The following is a 21,540-nucleotide window of genomic DNA, read 5'->3' on the forward strand; positions in this document are numbered from 1 at the left end:
GGAAAGCAAAAGCCTTAAACGTACGTTTTCATTCGCCTCCCCCTCCTCCCATTCACTCTCTCTCCCTCTCTCTCTCTTTCTCTCTGATATTTCCACTTCGGATAACAACGGGACGTGAGTCGAGAACTCATCAATACGACTCGCACCAAAATCTCGGTCTTAGTAACCGGGGTTATTCATAGTTTCTAAAGTGACGTATCGTTTCGAAAGGAAAGCGCGATCGCGCCGAGAATGGACATGGTTGAATTTTAAAACTAACCACGCGCGAGCACGCCAAAGCGACAGGACGATATATAAGTTAATTTATATCATCGTTAGCGCGAGCGATCGCTCTCCGTTGGAAATTATTCACGTGACACGTTTTAAAGACGAATTGTCACGCTAGCATGCGACAGTACGAAAACAGCGCGATGTCATGAACCTTCCGACGATATGCGCGACGTTTATGCTTGGCGGTCGTGCGCAACAATAAAACTGGACGGGATATACGAGGGGGAAGATAGATCAAATGAAACGATTACATACGCATACCGCTACTCTCGCGTGAGATAAGTGTGAGGATATAAAAAGAAACGAGAGAGTCGCGCCGCGAGAGAGCTTATATTTCGACCCGCTGCAATCTGCTTCCGCTGATTCATCGTCAAACACTCGCAATATTTCGGATCTTGCGAAATTTTTCCCGGCGAAACTCGCTCGCTCCATTTACCACCTTCGGTCCCCGGCAGATGTTTACTTCGAATTCAGAAAGACCAAAATAAGCAGAACGAGTCGCTGCTCCACTTCCCGCGGCGCAAATAATACACGTACAGAGAAGAGACTCTTGCGAGCATTTATAAATGGACTCGAATGTGTTGACGCGCGTGGCGGTTTAAGGATAAATTGGATTTTAATTGCGCCCCGATCGCGCACCCTGCGTTGGTACACCACGGCGAGCGAAAGTGAAGCAGCGCGCGCACGACGGACACAAACGGACACAACAGGCATTGGAACCGCGCTGTTGTTGTCGGCGGGACTCCCCCGGCCGGGCATTCTCGCGAATATTATTTCCCCGCCTTCGTAAAACGAGGGTTACCCTTTCGGCGCTGCGACGCGAAACGCCCGGAGAACGACGGGGGATGCGGCATTCCCGCGGGGAAAAGGCCGAGGTAATTTCGATTCATCGCGGTGGAAGCGACGCGCGATCGCGCGATGAGTCATGACAAGAAGCGCTCGTTTCACGTGCACTAAACGTGCTCATTGTCCTCCGGCAAAAGAAACATTGATAAACTCCGCTCGCGCGGAAGCGAGCAGGTCGGGAAGAATCGAGAGAGAGAGAGAGAGAGATCGCAGCATCGGTGCGGATCGATCGACCGATCGATCGATCGATCGGGCCGCAAACTCGCAGGGTCGCGAAAGGTCGCGTCGGGCGCGAAATCGCAGAAAAGCGCGCACGCGAACACGAAAAGGGCGCTAATGGAGACGTAGTTGAAGAAGAGACGGGCAATCGTCGGGAAAAAGGACGCAGCGAATGACGAGGCGAACGAGGCGAAGGGCTCGCGAGGGGCGGCGAGGAGCGCGGCGGGGTGGAAGGCGAAGGGAAGAAGAGGAGGACCAAGGAAAAACGAAGAAGGATGACAACGGGTCTGACGAGGGTAGAGCGGAGTGAAGACGGCGAGCGGGGGGGGGGGCTCGGCGGGGGCGACGGGGAGAGCGGGGGTGGAAGGCCACCGAGTGACAGGGAGAGAGCGAACGAGAAGGAACGCGAGGGAGGGCGCAGGATCGGCTCTGAATTTCCTTTCGCCTGCAGCGAATTTCGCTGTGCGCTCGGGAAGCCGCCTTTCCTTTCGCGCGCTCCGTCGCCGCCGCGCGGCTTCCGGCGCGCGCGACTTCACGTGGAATGTGACATTCACGCTCCGATTGCACTGCGGATTTTTCGACCTTCAACCGCGTCGCCAAACGCGGCCCTCTCGGCGTCTATCTGACGGTCCGACCCGAGGAGATCATCGCGGCGTTCATCGTCGCGACGAATAAACCCGAGAGCTCCTCCCGCAAGTGGATATTTCGACGGATTGTCTCCGCGACCTTGGCAAGCGACGCTCGCGCTTCTGCGAGACTCCTGTGAAATTCGTCGCGTGTGAAATTCCGAACGACGGAACGACGAAGGCGCGACGCCTGCGAGAGGAGAAGAAGCCAAGAGGATCCGATTCTCACACGAGAGACACCGAGAGAACACGTGCTCTCTCTCTGTTGATACCTAGAGCCGCTCCTGGAGGAGAGAGCGACGTATTAGAGGGGGCTTCCGCCAGGTAGGGGAAAGGTGGCCAGACGGGCAGGGTGGCGGGCTCAGGGGCGTGCGGAGGGGGGGGGAGGGAAGAGGTAGGTGGGCACAGGGGCGAGAAAGAGAGAGGTCGACGGAGCGATCCGCAGGTGGGAGCGCGATACATGGAACATCGCGGAGGGGAGGAAATAGACGCTCGCGAGAGGAAGGGGGAGAGAGAGTACGGGGGTGGCGGAGTGCGCACGGTGCAGCGCAGTACGGGGGGAGGGGAGGAAGACGGCGGAGACTCGCTGGCAGTCTCGTTGATCCGGCTGTGAGCAGTGCGCGCCGTGACGTGACAATGGCGGCAGTCGTAATTGCGGTACGGTGCGTTACTGTGATCAGCTGATTGACCGAGTCCGAGCGAGCGAGCGAGAGAGCGAGAGAGAAAAATAGATAACGGGAGGGAGGGCGAGAGGACGAACGAGCGAGAGAGCGCGCGCGCGCGCGAGAGAGAGAGAGAGAGAGAGAGAAAAAGAAAGAAAAAGAGAAAAAGAACAAAAGGAAGAGCGCGCGGGTGTTCCGAAAAAGAAGCTGCTCGAGGAAGAAGAAAGAGAGGCGGCTTGAGGCGAAAGCCCTTCGCGACCGCGCGCGTTGGCCATGACGTCGTCCTCGTGATCGGCGCTGAAGGTGCTCGTGTGCCCTCTCGTTGTATGTGAAGCGTAGCCGTACACAGCTCCCCCCGCCGGCAACCCTCCTTTCTTCCCGTATCTCGCCGTCGCCGTCGCCGTCGCCGCCGCCCCCGCCGCCGCCGCCGCTGCGCGCGTACATCCGTCGTTCCGCTCCGCTGTGTTGTTTGTGTTGGCCACGTATGCGTGCGGTTCGTGCGACCGGTAGATAAATGTCTCTCAGCCATGCCCGCCGTGCGGAAGTACCGGAGGGATACCAGCGAGGTGAGCTGCTGCCTCAAGTACGTGATCTTTGGATTTAACGTCATGTTCTGGGTGAGTACCGGCGCCGAGAGCAGCGCTCGCGCGCGCTACAGAAAGAGAGAGAGAGAGAAGGGGAGAGAGAGAGAGAGAGAGTCGCGCGCGCGGTGGTCGACGCGTCCCGCGAGATCGCGCGCGTCAGGATCGCAGGACGCGGGATATGACGTTGCCTCTTTCGCGTAGCTGCGCCTGTCGCCGGGCCGCTGACGAACGTCATGAGTCTACGTGGCAACGGCAGGAGGACGTGGCTCCGAAGGAGCCTCCTTTAACCGACGAGAGACTCGCCGTGTCAGAAATCGCGCGGACGTTATCCCCGAAGGAATAAGATCCTCCAAGGCGTGTCATCATCGGAATGGAATTTCCTGCGACTCTTTCGCCGAGTATATCACAGACGAGCGCGACATCGTCGTCGTCGTCGTCGTCGTCGTCGTCGTCGTCCTCGTCGAAAGGATGATCGCGCGTTTCGCCTCCTTAGAGTCCTCTTTAGATCGCCTCCGTAAAAGTTCCGCGGCGCGTTACCGTCCGGATAATGATAGCTTCATTAGCAGTAAACAGTTAAGCGCAAGCTACCGCGGCTCGACGGAGGGAAGTTTCGGTAAAAGCTCCGGCATGTCGCGCAGCCACCGACGCGCTATCGCGACGTTACGCGGACTTTGCGAAGACATTATCGGCGCGCGCGCGCGTGTTTGCCGCGAGAAACACAACGTAGCAACGGACAACACTTTGCAGAGGGTCCAGCTGAAATGCTCTCGCGTATCTTCCAGCCCTTTGTCCTGCTTGTTGCAACGGCCGAGGGGGGGTTTATTATCGCGACGCGTGCGCGCGCCAGCGAGCGCCAGCCTCCGCGCTTTCGAACAGGGTAGGTACATTGTGATGTTTAGTCTAACAACGATCTCGTGCAAAGTGAAAATATTTGTGGACTGTACGGCGATCGTTGCGCGCGGTTGTTTCGCGATGAAACGTTCAACGGCGAACGGCAAGCACTCGACACGCGTGTGCGCGCGCGCTTGCCGAGAGAAAGAGAGAGAGAGAGAGAGAGAGAGGGAGGGAGGGAGAGAGAGGATGAAAGAGAGAGAAAAAAATTGGAGCACTCCGTATATCTCGAGCCACTGTGCGCTTCTCATCGCGCTTCTCCGCGTTCTTATCTGAATGACGTCAAACGGAAAAGTCATCATCGGCGCGCGCGATTTGTATCGATTATACTCGGCGGGCGCGCTTTTCGTCTCGCCGTCTCGCGGAGCTTCCAGCACCCTCGGCGGGGCGAAATCTCCGCCGGCGGAATGCGATTACGTCCGTCATGTCGGCCGAAGAATTTCCGCCGAGGCGTTGTGTAGCGTGCCGACAGTTAGACAGATGTCAATTACGATATATCTCGCGCTCCGCGTGCTCTCGAATAATAAAATCTTATTTATCGTAAGAGGATCGGCTTGCCGTGTTGTGTAATTTGCTCCCACGTCAATCTCTCCCGCGTGGTATAAACGTCCGTTTCGACAACCGAAGGCGATCGGGTAAGTATCTCTCGGACTTATCGCGCCGCTGTTCGGATCGCCGGCGCGATCAATACGCCAAGATATTCGTATCTTTGACTCTCCGTATGGCTGTTTCACAGTCGGCCAAAAATAACGTTCAACGTTGGACATTCAAGTAGATAGTGTCGACTGGACCGTCTGTCGAATTAATTCTCTGCGTTTCCGACAAATTGCATCGAACACATAATCGTCATTGTTTCGGCGGGGACGATTTTTCGACGGGGCTCGATCGTCGCTCACCCGAGCAGAACATCCGTCCCACGGCCGTATTAAAACCCAGTCCTAGGTTTCTAAATTTCAGATAGGGCCCGGATAACTTTATCGGATCCGGCACGCAATCAGGAGCGAAACGCACTGCTGCATAATGTCCTGATAAAATTGCCCGAAATCGAGATACCTGATCAAATGCCCATCAGCACCAAATCAGGCATCCAAATAATGACGTCATCGCTGCTCGTCAGGGTATAATCCGGAAAATATTGCAAGACCATTGCCACATTCCGACCGGATAAGGTCCACTTGTAATGCCTTCTTATGGCTTGCCTAGTTATGCCATATCAGGCATAAAAAATTGCCGTATTTGATTTCTGCTCGAGCAGGTGAGAGGAAGCTCATCGCGAGCTGCCTCTCTCTCTCTCTCTCTCTCTCTCTTTATATTATGTTAATGCATTCTTTAACGTTCTGTATGATCACGGGTCTCGCATAGCCGTCGGCGTGTACCTGTCTTTCTAATGTAACCCAAGGGGTTGTTTCCCCAGGGTGTCAATAAACTATCTATCTACCCATCTATCCATCTATCCATCTATCTATCTATCTATCTATCTATCTCTCCCTCTCTCTCTCTCTCTCTCTCGTCACGCTGCATTTTTTCCCGGGCCCGAGAATGCCGCGAATGGCCCGCAATGCAGCTCGTGCGCGCCGCGAAGTGTCCCAATTGCGAGCACCGCGACGCCATGCAACGGGCATATATGCGTTACGGAGCGCATATCGCAGCGATACTTGCGGTGCGCATCGGTCGCGCAAGCCACTCGAGGACTCCGCAGGATTCAGTGTCCTCGCGAGATGAAAATTACCATGGAAACGCATCGTCGTGCAGCCGCGTACATATCCGCGAAACGATACGTTTCTTTGCGCGTGTGATATTTTTCTTTGCAGTCGCACGAGTGACACCTCATCAATTCGCACTCTCGTCGATTTTCTCTTAAGCCTCTGCAGCGAGTTAACGCACGCGATCGACGCCCTCCCCTCGCCTCGATATCTCTCGCTCCGACGAGATGAAATCCGCGATTAAAGCTTCGGTCTCGGTGGGATTACGAGGGCGCACGCGGTGCGCCGACGCGACCGCGCGTGTTTCTCTCCGGTAGCGACACCGATTCCGTTCGAAGAGCGTTCAAGGAACGAGATTCCCGAGATTTCGAGCAGTCGTCTGCCAGAAACCAAACCGGTCTCGCATGATCGTCGCGACACGCGACAGTCGATTGCGCGAGAGAGATGACAGCTTTACGAAACATCTCTTGTATTTATGGAGACTGAAGTATTGATTTAACTGTTGCATTTGTATCTGCTATTACGATTACATTTTTGGTCACGTTGATGCAATCAATAGCAATGAATTCGCTAAAAATTACTCGTAGATTTTCGCATGACACTTGGAATACTTTGCTATAAAAAAAAAAAAAAACGAAGTCACACATGATGAAAAGTATTCGACCTCATTCAGTGACGTATCTTTGCAATCAATACGTAAGGTCATTGGATGCTGCAGACGTAATTGAATGTGGACCGCTTCTTGGTTATCGGCGCATAAAGTAAGACAGACGTTACGCAAGACTCAAGTGGACGGACGTCTCGATTTCGACGTATAGGTTTCGAGGACTCGGATACATATAAGATGCATATAAATTTTACAGCAACTTTTTTCCGTATTGTCTTCTTATGCATATATAGATAAGTGCTAATCAAATATATCTATATCACTCAAGTGATAAGAAGTGGTGTAATACGTTAGGGGATTCGATATCCAGAAAACGCTCTAAAACCGGTAAACTGGCAAAATTATTAAATGTAATATCAATTGAATCAATTCAATGGCGCAATTGAGAAGATTCCAGATAAAATTATCGGCAACATCGAGAAAACGACAGAGAAAGCGAGAAAGAGGAGAGCGAGAGAGAGAGAGAGAGAGAGAGAGAGAGAGAGAGAGAGAGAGAGGAGGAAAAGTAATAAATGGGGAATCGATCGAAAAGAACAAAAGGGCAGATTAAAAAGAGCAATGTAACAAGATTACAGATACTTTTATCTTATTTTGCTTCGGTCGCCAGCTAAGTACATTTTACTTTGTACTTTCCACAATTAACGGATGGTGCATCTGACCAACGGATAATTTTCCCAAGACAACTACACATAACTGCTTGTTTGACGAAAAGGTCATCCATGATTGTGTCCAGATTAATACTTCACCAAGGCGATACATATTGCGCAATAGGTCGCGAAACCCTAAAGATAGCCCACTGTCGTGTTATAACAACGCAGACTTGACGAACTCTTCTACACTCCACAAAAAGCAGCACGTCACAAGCGTGTTTGGATCTCCCGGTGAACAGATTCGACACTCGAGCAAATTGACACCGCTCGAGTGAGTTCTCTCACCTTTCGCACGTCAATCCCGTCATCTTATGTCGGCAGGTTTTACGCAGGTCGCGCGAGGTCGCAGCCGAATTTACAGACACCTGTCCGGCTGGCTAATTGCTCAGAAGGACGAGCCGAATGAAACGAAGATAAATCGCCGGGAGAGTCGAATCAGCAGAGCCCTCTCCTTCGAGGGAGGAGCCGACGACGGAGAGTCGCGCAGCGCACGCACGGCTTCGCAACGCGTGCCGCGGCCAGACACATTCGCGTTTTTAAAGAGGATGGCGCGAGAGCCGGCAAATGAAGGATTATTTCATTCGCGGGCCGACGCGGCCGGCGCATCGCGTCGCGTCGTCCCCGTTGATTTACGTGCTCGTTCGATCGCGCGAGAGCGCGGCCGGCCGCTCTTCTCTCGCCGGATAACGCGATACACGGCGATAGATCAATTCCGCGCGGCCGTCCGCGTCCGCGTCCGCGTCGCCGCCCCGACGCTGACGCGAGCGTTGTTTACAATTGTAATTTTATTTCCCGGCCGCGCGATCTTCGGCCTTTACGCCTTCGGCGAATAGAGCTACTTGCTTTTGTTGCGCGTGACGTAACGACGACCTGGCGCGACGGAGATGTCAAGGCGGCCGATTGACGAAAAGTGCGCGCGGCAGATTGCGGTTTACCGCGAAGCCGTGCGGTGTTTGAGCGGCTCACACGCGGGACGTGTACCGTGTAAAAACCGTCGCCGTCTCTCGGCAGCCTGTTCAATCTCTCTCTCTCTCTCTCTCTCTCTCTCTCTCTCTCTCTCTCTCTCATTGGACTGCTCTCTTCTCATTCCTCCCCGGGTCTTTCACGCTTAATTGCAGCGTCACGAAAGAAACGTACGGCGGCTCTCCGGTCGCGGCGTAAATCTCGCCGAAGGAGCGAGAGATTGTGAGAGAGCTACCTTCCACTCGGCGTCGGAAAACAGAAAGGGAGCAAAGAGAATCGCTTGTCCACTTGGGGAACTGCGCGCGAGTTTCATTGCTTGATAAATGATCGAACGGATCGAGCCGTTCCGTTGGACGCGCCTCGCTTCTTCTCGGCCGGCGAGAGCGTTCGCGCCGATTAATAGCAGCGACCGAAACTTCGCACTTTACGCGGCCGGTGAAGAATGCTGGCGCGCCGCCCGCCCGAAAGCCGAGGCTGTTCACTCTCTCTCTCTTTCTCTCTCTCTCTCTCTCTCGCGGGTTCAAGTAACCCGTGCGCGGTAATGAACTCTGCGCGCGAGCTTATTTCACCGGGACGGATTAAAGGTATTATTGATTTTCCCCGTCGGAGCTAGGCGGCCTGGGTTCGGGCTTTTCGCGAAATGTAGCACTAGCCTAGTGATATGTGGAGGGAGCGAGAGAGGTAGGAGGGAGAGAGGAAGAGAAAGAGGGAGAGAACGAGTGAGTTCTTCCTCTACCAGGCACTCCGCGTAATTAAATAGCGGCCATGCTACGAAGGACCGCGTAGTACGTCGCGAGATCCACGCCAGCTCGGAACCGAGCGAGTAATGAAAATGACAGTAATTGCGTCGATGATGACTGACTTGACGGTAAGAAAAAGACTCGCGTGCCTACCCATCACATATTTCTCTCAGTGGGGGAGGGATTTTTTTTCTCTTTGTAATAGATATCGCGCGCGCGCGCGCGCTAGTTACCGTCGGCGGACGGTTAATTACCGGAGCGTTAACACGCGGGGCGCCGCGTGGAGGGCGGAACGCGGAGCGGCCGCGCGAAAATCCGCGAAATCCCGATTCTCGGGCCGGCTGTGAGCTAATAAAAGTCGCAACTTTGTCGTGCGATATTCTTTCGACGAACTTGCAAACATTCGGCCGGGCGCTGAGTTTCCGCAGTTTGGAAGTCGCGGCGAGTTAACCTCGCGACTAGCGGTGTTTCTCGGTCTATATACGGAGTGCGTCCGAGGAAAGAGGGAAAGAGGAGCAACAGTAAAAAGTAGGGAAAGAGAGATAGAGACCCGGAGAAACGCACGTTTGGCGAGAAACATCTCCCCTGCCCCGCTCCTCGTCCCTTTGCCGGCTTACGGTCGGCGCCGTAAAATTTTTATGCGCCGCTGAAAAATAATAACGACCGTCGCGCGCACGCGCGCAAATAATTTCATCGCGGAGGCAAAAGTTTTTCCGCAGTGCCGCGGTAGTTTTCCTCGAGCGGGGAGAGAGAGAGAGAGAGAGAGAGAGAGAGGGAGAGAGAGAGAGAGAGAGAGAGAGAGAGAGAGAGAGGCAGCGAGAGGACGCACGTGTAAAGTTGCGCCGGGCAAAATGAAATATCCGCGCGAAACATTTATAGCCGCCCGGACGAGAGAGTATCTCCGAGAGATCATTCGCGATTCCGTAACAAACTCATAACGCGATTTTCCTCGCGTCTTTCCATCGGACGGCCGCCGCATCTTTATCGCTTTGAGTCGCGGGTGAGAACCCGTTCTTCCCCGCGTTTCTCTCTCTCTCTCTCTCTCTCTCTCTTTCTCTCTCCCTCTCTCTTCTCTCTAAAGCGATATGTCATTCGAGACACCATTGTTATCGTCTTCGCACGATTTGTATCTTCAATCGACGTGGCCACGACTTCGCATCGATGCAGTTGTCGCGCTTATCGTTGCTTGCGCAGCTGACCCGGTTCCGTCGCGCTTTTCGCTCAAATTAGCGGCCGTCGTATCGGTAGCTACAGATATTTATTTTCGCACAAACGAAGGAGCCGGAGGAGGATAACGGATAACGGATTGTTAAAATACGCCCGTCGCCGGCGACGGTCGGCCGCTGTCCGCGGAGCGATAATAAAACATGAGGAAAACAACGTTTCCGAGACGCACAGCGGGCGACAAGCAAAAGTGAGCAAACATATTTGTCTCTCCTCTTCCTCTCTCGAAGGTCGTCTCTCATATCTATCGACTAATCGAGTCGCTGAGTGGCAAACTCGGATTGTTCAAACGACGTGGGCGCGTGTGCGAAGAAATCCGGCCGCAGGATCGGAGGAGACATATCTCACGAGCCGAATCCGTTCACCGCGCTTTCTGCATGGCTGCCCTCGGACAGATGATTGGCCTTGCTGGCTGACGATGACTCCGAACCGGCCGTACACTCCCGCTCTTACACGTCACTCCCTCGTGCGTGCGAACGGCCGCGAGTGCGAGCGGCCAGAGCCTGCATGCGTGCGTGCCCCGTGTGATTTTCCGTGGGTGCCCGGCCGACGCACGAGAGAGAGAGAGAGAGAGAGAGAGAGAGAGAGAGAGAGAGAGAGAGAGAGAGAGAGAGAGAGAGATCGCCGATACTGTTCTTCGCGAAAACGTCAACCCGCCTGCCTACCTGGCGTCTCTCCCTCCGCCCCCCCCCCTGGCGGCCTGTCCGCTTGCCTGCCTGCCTGCCTGGCCGCCCGGCTGCCAACCTGACGTGTATCTCGTGTCGCGTTGTGTGACTTTGAATAACGCGATAAAGCTACACCGTTATATTTCCGCGCGAAGATTTACGATACAATAGGAATATAAACGCGCACTCGCGAGCGCGAGCAACCGTGGGCGCGGATCGATGATGTGTTATAAAGCGCGAGAGGACACAATAAATAAAATCTCGCAGAATTCTCTGATTCAGGAGGTATTTTCGCTCGGCCGCGGGGCAGGGGGCTGCGATCTCGCGAAACTGTGTGTGTTTATTTCCGAGGGATTCGCACGGTGCAGTTTATACACACCGCGTCGGCGAACGCATTTAGTTACAGATCGCGTGCGCGACAGAATAAAAAACGCGTCACCTGGCTCGCTAAACGCCGCGCGAATCCCTCGAAATGTATTTGTACATCTTGACACCCACGCGCGCGCACGCACACACACACACACACACACACACACACACACACACACACACACACACACACACACACACACACACACACACACACACACACAAACAAACATACACACTCGTCTGGACCATCGAGTCGGCGAGAGCATCGCTCCTGAAAAAATTCGCTAGGTCCGTCCCTGTCAATTCTCCCTCCCCTCGTCGGCGTTGCTCTGCCCTCGGCAATCCCCGTGGCCGTCGGCGGTGTTTGAGGAATCTCATTACAAAAGTTGCCCGTACAACCGGTTTGTAACCAGTGCAACCGGCCACCATGCCACGGAGTTTGCGCAGGGATATGGGCAGGACTCCTCATTCGGCACGTCTTGCTCGCCAGGATGGACTTCCGGTGGTCGAGCGAGCGAGCGAGCGAGCGAGCGAGTTGCTGGCCGAGCGGGTGGACGGGCGGGCGGAGGTACACGCTCGGCGCGTTCGGTTTTCACGAGGATCTACGGGACGACGCGGCGAGGACGACGATGACGATGTTCGCCGATTCGCACCTCCGGTTGCGGTCGGATGACACTATCGGGTGATTCAACCCGTTTTGCGGTTTCACACCGAGAGACCGACCACGTGCGGATTTTTCGGTATGAAATTTCCTCGTCGCTCGGGACGGACGGGGGAAACGTCGCGTAAAGCGCGCCGTGAGTCGAGCTCCGTTTGCTCCAAAGTCGGGAAACGCTCACGTCCGAGCACGTCCGAGAAGTCTGTCTCTGGATCGCGCTGGCAGTGGCCGGCCGCGGCGTTACATTATCTCGTCTCGACAATATCGATTTTGAATCCGTTCCGCGGGTGTGCGGCTCCGTAAATTTACGCGTTGCAGAATGCATATCCCCGATAGTCGGGCCGAGAGATTCGCAGCTACATCGATCGGCCGCCAACTTCCCCGCTCGGGAGTAGAAATGCCGAAACCGCGGGCCGTTAAATCGGCCGCATTTCTCGCTGGAGAATCGGAAATCGCCGCGTCGCCGAACGCCACTTTGCTAGACGAGCCGTAATCCGCGAGCGGAATTCGAGGGGGCAGGCTTCTACGCGCAATTTCATGGCTGAAATCGCGACGAAAGCGCAGCCGGTACTGAGCGAGGACTCCCTTCCCCCCCCCTCCCCTCGCCCCCTTCAAGGGAGGAACAGGCGCTTTCGTCGCGATCGGACCGAGAAAAAAATTGATTGACGAATTTCGAGCGAAGCGAATGAGCGGCCCGAAACTGATTGGGCGCGAAGGGGTGCGGAGAAAGGAAAGTCTTTCGATAGGTACAGCGAGGAGTAAGATGATGGCATTCGGAGGGATGCGCGGTGCGTTGAGGCGGAACGGCGCCGATGGTGCTGGCGGTTCATGCACTTTGTCGAAATCGCGAACATCAAAGGCCACCGGTCGCGCGGCGGCACAAAGGTGCAGCACATACGATCGCGCCGGCATGCATCCGGAATAGTTCGCGAAGCAGGCAGGCAGCGAATGCAAAGCGACTCGCGTCCCGCTTACTCCCGGTATTATGTTAATGTTAAGCGGACGCTTTCAAAGAGCGACGGTGGGCGAAGGGAGCGCGCGACGCAGGTAGACCGGCTCTCGCCGGAGTTCGCTCGCCGTTCCGTCGTATCCCGACGAGAAATTGTGTCAGGCCGGGCACAAGCCGCGAGCGGATCGCGATTCGCCGCTGAAAGCAATCCGATACGATTCACGTGGAAAACAACTGCGGTTAATTCGCCGAGCGGCTCTCCGACAACAAGATCCGATCTCGGGTCTCGCTCTTCTTCGCCGATCTCATTGTCACGTTTTAATTGTCCTTGCCCCTTTGATGCTCCGCAGACGTCCCGTATTTTGTGTACAATCTCGTTCGGATCAACTTTCGGAGACCACCCGCGCCTACAGATTTCACGCCTAAAGCGGTCGAGTAACATTGTATACACCGCCATTGGTATCGCGCTACTTTCCCGGATAAGTCAACCTACCGCTTGCTTGATCATGTTTGTTTTTCTGCGTGAATGTTTTATATAGAAAAATAAAATAAAATGGTAACATTTATCAGAGCGACGTACAATGTTGTTTATTTCCTCGTCGGTGAAAGGTCCCACTTCAGGCCGTCCTTTCGAGACGTCATTCGACGTATTTACGGACATAAAATTCATGGCGACGAGGTGTGGGCGGTTTTCGAAAGTCCACTCATAATTTGCGCAAAAACCGTCGCGTGCAATTACATAAATATTACGCCATACGTCGAATTAATATTCAGCCTCGCTATCGTCATAAAACAAAATGACCCGGCGCGCGGTTGCATAAAAATTAAGAAGTTCGCCGCACACGACGATTACCCATCCCCTCTGGTGCAACTTTGATAAAGAATCCACCAAAGTTGCAGGCGTACAGTCGGGGCGCAGAGAGAGAGAGAGAGAGAGAGAGAGAGGAAAAGAGGAAGAGAGTGAGAGAGCGGAGGGTGGGGTAGCAGAGGTAAAAGTAGATGCTTAACAAGCGGCTACTCGGGGAACAATTTTAAGAATTAAACTTCTCCATGAGTCCACAGCCGATCCCCGCAATCCTCGGCGGGACGGGGGGAGCACGCTGGTGTGGGCGGCCGCTCTTTGTAATCTTATCTCACCGGTGTAACGTGAGCGCGCGTTACGTCGCTGACGTCGAGATTATTAAAACGAACTCCTGGGTTTTAACTCCGGAACCGCCCCGCCACCGTCGCCGCCATCGTCCCTCTTACTTCCAAAGTCCGACGAGAACTTTAACAGGTGGGCGATACGCGCCTCCGTCGGCGCTTACGCGAATGTTTCCTCCCTGCCCTTCCATCCTCGTTGTCGTAAACAGCTCGACTTTTATCGGAACCGTGGTTAATTAGCGGCCGGGCAATTGCTCATTAATTAGTCGCTAATCGCCGCTGGCATCGACATCGCGAGTTGGTATCGCACGTGCTGCGCTCGAGGACGCCCGCGTCCTCCGCGGGAAAGTTTCAGGATGACGAATTCGCGAATTTTCGTTGACTGACCTCTCGGAGAGGAAGTTTGACGTTTGCGCGATCGAGCTTCCGTTCTCGAGAATCGGTGGAAACCATGTCGGTTCACACACACTCCTCGTCGTCGTCGCGTATCGCCGGCGCTCATCGCGCGCGATAATGAGCGATGCTAATTAACGCGGCGGAAATAAAGGCCGCGCGCATCGCTTTGCCGGCCCGTGCGAGGTGCGACGCGACGCGACGCGACGCGACGCGACGCGACGCGAATGAACATTATGTCGGGACAAGTTATAACGAGTCGATTCGCTTTCTAATCGTTGCGTAACTCGATATCGTGAGCGCGACTACGGTATAGTTACCGTTCGGTGTATGTGCGCGACGAAAGTGTCGAAATCCGCGCGATCCATTGTGAGCTTCGGATCGCACCGAACTCTTGTCGCCGAAACTTTTCTCCTGTATCACTTCTGGCCGATCTCTCTCTCTCTCTCTATCTCTCTCTTCTTGCAAGTGGAATTACAAATATTTCCTTATAATGAAACGCTCGCGTTCTCCGCGTACTGTTTGTTCACGCAACGCACAGGTGCGCGTGAGTGAATATTTCTCGTATTTTGCAGATATTAAATATAAAACAATGAAACAAAATTTTAATTTTACAATGAAGAGAAAAAGAGAAAAAAGATAAAGAGGAAGAGAGAGAGAGAGAGAGAGAGAGAGAGTTTATCGAAAATTTGTCTCCTGCGACATTTATAATTAAACTCTTGTAAACACGCATACAAACACACACACACACACACGCATTATTCGATAAATATATCGTACGGCGTATACACAAATGTATACACCGATAACCCGCAATTTGTGCATCGATACAACGTATTAATAAAAAATATATGAATAAAACAGAACGCCCTCAATGGCTCCGCGGAAATCATACGTTTCAATTCGTACAGTGTCCACGATTAAATCGAAACCATCTGAAAGAGAGAGGGAGGGAGGGGGAGAGAGAGAGAGAGAGAGAGAGATCTCATGTTGCACCGACGAAAACAATTTTGCCCCGGTTGTCGCAAACCGCAGAGGGACAAAAAGCGTACGCGGAGAGTGCACTTTTTTCAAAATCCCTCGCGCTTGCGTATTCTCCTGGAAATCCTCCCGGCCGGCTCAAAAGAAGATTAGCGTACTCGAACGGGAGGATGAAAACTTTCCGAAGAGGTTGACATATACATGCGAGCTCGCTCGCGACGAATATTTCTCCGCGATAGGCAGTCACGACAGCGCGCGATCGCTCGCGTCGCTCAGCTCGTCGATTGAGAGACGACTCGTTTCCTGCCCGGGCTCACGCGCGTGTTTTCATTCGATTTAACGGCGAGGGGAAGGGCCGAGGGGGAGGGCAACGCGGCTCGATCATCTCCGCCGGTCAATTTGCGCCTCTATTAACGGCTTCCGGCTAAATAACGACTTGAAGCGACGCGCGAATTAACGGGGGCGACGCGCCGCCGCGCGGGAATATCTCTCGTGCCTCCTGTCGTCGCGCGATACGACGCGCCGCGCGGTGAAATATTTCGCGTTAATTGTTATACCGTCGACGCGGCAGCGATATCAGCGCGAATCATTTGTACGTTGCCGGCGCGCGCGCGCGCGCCCGCCCGCCCGTTTGCATTTATTGCCGATCGTCCAACTAATTACGACGGGCGACCATTAATTCACAATCGACGTCGAGAAGCGTCCGTCATTGTTCCCGAGAAATTAGCCGAGCGCGCGTCGTCGCGGCAAATTGATCGCACGGGAACGCATTACCCGCGATAATTATTGAATCGCACCGTTAATCACGCGCGGCTGACTACTACTCTCTCTCTCTCTCCCATCGCGATGCCGAATTCTTTCCGTCTCGTAAAATCGCACACGCCTCCGCCTCGATCGTTCGCGTTCGCGCGATACTTCCGGAGTGGAACATGCACGGCGCGAACCGCGTTGCACAGCTCGTCGAATTAACGCGTCGATGTTTGGGCCAACTCAGCGACAGCTTCCACTCTCTTTTTTCAGCGTCGCTATAGTCATCCCCCCCCTCCCCGTGTGCCCTCGCACATGCGCTCGTGTGGAACGAGCGAGCTTCGATAAATAATCGTCAAAGTTGCAAATTTTTGCCGCAACATTTCCCGACAGTTTTTATCGGAGGTTGGGAAGAGGCAAACCCCGGAACGATACAACACGCTAACGATTTTCGCGGCGAGCAAATTAAGCTGGCAAAGTGCGGCATTTTCGGCAATTAATTATCGACCGTAACGACACCGCGCGGCCTGCCTGTAAATTTCGCTTTAGCGAGCGCGATGGCTACCACCGGCGAATTTTACAGCGGCCGCCACCGGCGGCGAGCGAAATTATTTTCTCCGACGATGCTACACTCTCCGCGTTCTGACGCGTTCGAGATATCGCACTGCCCATCGACGCCGTGCACAACGCATTAAGCGTCGGCGAACACGCGAAGAAGCTTCAGCAGCAAGGAAATTGATCAGTCAGAATCGATTCTTCTTACGGCCCAAGGACAATTCAAGGACCGCGCGATTGGTTCATTCGCTCGCTGCTTACATCTTAGCGCTTCAGATTAGCCGTATGTCGGGATAGCCGAGACGCGCGCTCGTCCGAGTCCGACAGCGTCACGCATCCGCTTGCTTTCGGTGGTCGTACTCGTCGCCCGAGATATTTAGCGCGTCGAGGTACCTCTCATCGGCCGATAATAATAACGCGCGGGCCGAACTAATAACAGTGATTTAGACGCTGGTAAAACGCTGGCCGGCAGCGCGCGGCGCAAATATTTACCGGGGCGATACATAAATATTTGGGGGGCAGGGGGCGGGTGGCGGCGAAGGCGGATCCTCTAATTGGTCGGAGCAGAGGTGTGCTATTTAACCAACGTCGCGTATAGAACGCGATCGGCGCCGGCCGCCGCGCTCTGTTTCTATCGAATCGCGCGAACAGCCCGGAGCGCCGCGGAATACGTTCCGTATTAAACTGCGCCCTCATTAATATTCCCTGTAATTATTGCAGCGAATTACTGCCGCATGATATTGTCACGAAGCGCCGAAATTTCAATATCGAAATTTACGACGATCTCTCTCGCGCTAAATGTTTCGCCGCCCCGACAACGCCGTAGGCTCTCGAATCGCCGCTGCGGAGGGCAGAGTGTGGCGAAAACACGCCGGGGCTGAAATATCGGCCGCATTTTACCGGCGCTGTGTAATCCACAAATGAGGGGAGGGGTGAGACCCGCGGTCTGTATCCGTGTGCGTATGTGTGTGTGTGTGTGTGTGGCATTCGCCCAGAGTGCATTGTCAGTGCGCGTCTCGAATATAGCGCCCTCAAAAACCGACTCTCTCCCTCTCTGCCTCTCCGTCTCGTCCGTTCAGTTTCTCTCGGAGTGTCAGCCCGTCTCTCTCGCGACTAAATTGCCTCGTCTGGACGGGAGCGGTTTCCGTCCCGCGCTCGTTCGTCACGCGGCCGCGGATTAAGAGATTTCCACGCGGAATGCATCTTGCGTCGGTCGCGAAGCCGCGGCGCCATTTATCCCCCGCGCAAATATTCCCCCCTGCGCCATGTATAATTGTCATCGCTGAGTAGCCGTTCGGTCGCAACGGCTTCGCAATAAGATTATCCGTGCGGATGTGTGACGCGCGCGACGAGGACATCGTGGAGCGCGGCGAAGAAATGACGCGAGAGTAAATCGCATGGCGTTGGCGAACAATTGGGACAAACGGTAACCGGGGCTGTCCCAAGGATGATAACGTATAAAGCTATCGTGCGCTTCTAGATCAGATCGAAGTTGCAACATTTTGCCAATCTGAGTTGAGAAAATCTGAGTTATTGATTAAGAAGTACTTGCGGATGATTGCGTACGATTATACACACCAGTCTTCCTGAGTCAGCGACTCAAAATTTTACGTGCTTTTTTCGCGAAATGCTAACGGACCTTTTTGCTCATTCTGGTCTAATCAACATTTTATGTGTCCTAATTTACATTGTATAACTGTGTATAAACTAATTTGCGTTTAAGCTATGTATATATATTCAGCTTTCCCCCTCCCCTCTCTTTCTCTCTCTCTCTCTCTTTCATACATTCGATTTCTTTTCGACCAAAAATAGCGGATGTTTCACACCGTCCCAGTCGCGCGCGAAAAAAAAACACTCGATGCATCAAGCTGCTCGCAGCCCTAATTCGACGTAATAGCGTTTCGTCCCGTTTTTCCCGCGCCGACTGTGCGCATCTTTATCGTAGTGTGATGAACATTGGAGGGTGGAAAATCGCTCGTCCTCCACTCGGACGGCTTTATTTGTTTGAAGCCGGTGTGTCATGTTGCCACAACACACGAGTTGCGAGCGGCAGATACAGAGAGAAAGAGGGGGAGGGCGCGCGAGACGAGAGAGTGAAAGAGCGAAATGGAGAGATAGCTTGATAGAGCGGGAGAGCGGGAGAGAGAGAGAGAGAGAGAGAGAGAGAGAGAGATAGAAAGAGAGAGAGAGGGGGGAGAGAGAGAGAGAGAGTTAGGGGAGAGAGAGAGAGAGAGAGGGGGGGGGAGGGGGGGAGGGGTTCGACGACCCTCCTCGCTTTGTCGCGAGTCACACGGACGAATAAGTGCGACGACGCGAGTGCGTGCGTGCGTGCGTGCGTGCGTGCGTGCACGAGACGTAGCAGTCTTCCGGCGACCGGAAAATGTCATGAAGAACATTATTATACCGCGACCCTCGACCGTTCGCAGATGCGCGAATGCATCCTAAACGCATTTCCCACCGAGGTAATCCCTTTGTCCCGATTACTTCGGCGGAAGTCCCTTTGATGTGCGAGATGAACGGTGGGACGACGTTCTGACGTAAGCAACGCTATGCGCGATGCGACGACAACTACAACTACAACTACAACTACAACTAGCGCGTAGACGAGACGAGGACGAGGATAACGACGTCAACGACGGGGTATTTCCGGCGGTGGATGCTAATGCGGCGATTATAACGCGCGGTTGAAGCCGCGGCGATGGCGACGGCGAATTTCGTCCGCAGGAGTGGCACGCGTAATTGCGACCCGAAGAATCGCATTCCCCGCGATCAAACGACGCTTCCGAGTTGGCCGCTACTGCTAAGAGTCGCTAATTTTCTCGTGCGCGATACGTGTGCGTGTGTGTGTGTGTGTGTGTGTGTGTGTGTGCAGCGGGGTAAAGTGATACATAATAATTTGGCCGATTGGTCTTAATCCCTCACCGAGTCGGCCGGGAACATCGCGCGTGTTTTCTCAGGCGAGACCAGTAGTCGTCGACAGAAGCGGCTTGTTGCTTTCTTTTCGCGGCGGAGCTTTTCTAACCCAAAGCTTCACTTGGAGGATCGTCGGTTACGATTTATTCTCACCCCGCCAGCCGATCGATCCTGCGATATTCGCGGCCGAGAATAAGTGTTCTGTCATTATTACGACAGGAAACTGTCCGCAGGAACAAGCGCCGTGTGTCGATACCGCGTTTACGTTATTTCCAGCGAAAGGACAAAAATAATCGCCAATTCCGCCGCTATTACGACGCACGGCAACTGCGCGGGCCCGCTAATTTCCCCGGCCCGGCAACGCTCCGACCTAATTCTCCGTAACGTTAAGATTGGCCATTGTTGTCAGTCGCAAGAGAGATATCTCAAAAAGGAAAAACGGCAGATCGGAAGGAAAAAATCTCCGAAGACTCGCTACGAGTCGCTCCGAGCGAGGAACAAAGAGAAAACAACGGAAAAAAGGCCCTCCCCCGCCGCCCGGGGGGAGGGGGGGGGAAGGAAAGAAGATTGTGGCAGATTGTGGTTTCCTTTGAGAAGTTTCGCCGGAGAAAAATCGGCTTCAAGTACCCGCGCGGAATCTACCCGCTGAAACGTTCTTCGACGAGGGACACCGTGTATCAGGAGCGTTTCCACCCGACGTAAACTTGCTCGGAAGACGTAATGGAATCTCATCGTTCTAGTCGCGACATAAAAGCGTACAGGCACTTTCGTGATCCATTCGGCGGGCAGGAGGACGAGACGGAGGGAGAGAGGGGGAGAGAGAGAGAGAGAGAGAGACAGCGGTGGCGGTGGTGGTGGCGCAGGACGTAAAAAGGATAAACCGATACGGCGAAATTACCATACTCTTAAGACGTTTACGTCCTGCTGCTCTTGTTCGCCCCCCGGTATCCACTTCACATCCATGATCCAATATTCATGAAAGCTGGATGTACGTTTTTAGCTCGGCCAATAAAACGACCAGTAAAATGCGGACGCTCGCGTCGCGTCGGCCAATCTTTCCGCAGCCAGCGCGGGGACGTCATCGCGATGACGTATTCCTGTCCCTTTACACCACGCCGGTGCGTCCTTGTCGATGGGCGATTTTATTGACGCAACGACGCATCGTTAAGACCGTAATTGGCTACCCGATCCTCAGTGACGTCACGCTCACGGCGTATCTCTGCGGCGGCGATCGACGCGCGCGGTGCGCGCATCGCTAATTTACGCCGCAACGTTACCGCGGCTCGCGCGGTATCTTTCATCGTAATTAGTATCGTAATCATACGTTCGCACGCGTCGCGTAATAATATCGGACGAGTGCGGAGCGAAGGCTCCGGCGGATATTTTTCGCGATCAAGATAATTGGATAAAAGCGACTTGTTTCTTCCGTACCAAATAAGTCGCCGTAGCTTTTTCTGCTATCTTCATACGTTACATATTTGCCGCGTATTTGCAAGTGCTGCCGGGAAACTGGATCGGCGAGATATCTTTGAATTTGACTCATCAAAACTTTTGCACTCACAATATATCGATCGTCGAGGAAGCGGCGGAGGGAGAGCTTGCATTATTAATAGCGTCGACTCTCTTCGCGACAGATCCCGGTATCTTTCTTATCGAATTTGATATCGGGATCTCATTTGACGCGAGACGGTAGATTTCAACCCGATCTGCTTCTCTCTCTCTCTCTCTCTCTCTCTCGCTCTCCCTCATGTCGTACGCCATTTAAGGATTTATTATTGATAAAGTATTTGAGGCATTCCCTCTACGCCGAGTCGCGCCGCAAAATGATTCTTTATCGGAAGTTTTGAAACATTAATCCGCAATCAAGTTTTCATGTCCAATTTGAATTCAGTATTGATGTTTCATCGAGCGCGCGTCATTTCCGCGTCTCAGCCGTCTCATGCTGTTAAAAAGCAGCCGTCCCACATTCGCAAGCTGCGTGTGATTAAAGTAGCGTCGATCGCGCGGCTTGAGATGTCACTTCTGGAATCTTCACGGAGCTGGCGGGGACAGCCGGAGGGATGCGGGGGCTGCGCACTTTTATAATTTCGCCGCCAACGCCAAGATAATTAATGGCGAT

At 53.8% G+C, this 21,540-nt stretch overlaps 1 protein-coding gene across 2 annotated transcripts in view; it reads left to right on the top strand.

The window, feature by feature from the left end:
• Positions 1-2,727: 2,727 nt before the first annotated feature.
• Positions 2,728-21,540, top strand: part of LOC112589571 (tetraspanin-5-like) — a 91,817-nt gene continuing 73,004 nt past the window's right edge. For both annotated transcript variants that reach the window (XM_025303417.1, XM_025303418.1), the window contains exon 1: positions 2,728-3,240. In XM_025303417.1, the coding sequence (XP_025159202.1) occupies positions 3,151-3,240 (90 nt within the window). In that variant the 5' untranslated portion in view covers positions 2,728-3,150. The remainder of the gene's footprint in view (positions 3,241-21,540) is intronic.

Source organism: Harpegnathos saltator, unplaced genomic scaffold (genome assembly GCF_003227715.2).
Source record: "Harpegnathos saltator strain DR-91 unplaced genomic scaffold, Hsal_v8.6 scaffold540, whole genome shotgun sequence".
Lineage (NCBI taxonomy): Eukaryota > Metazoa > Arthropoda > Insecta > Hymenoptera > Formicidae > Harpegnathos > Harpegnathos saltator.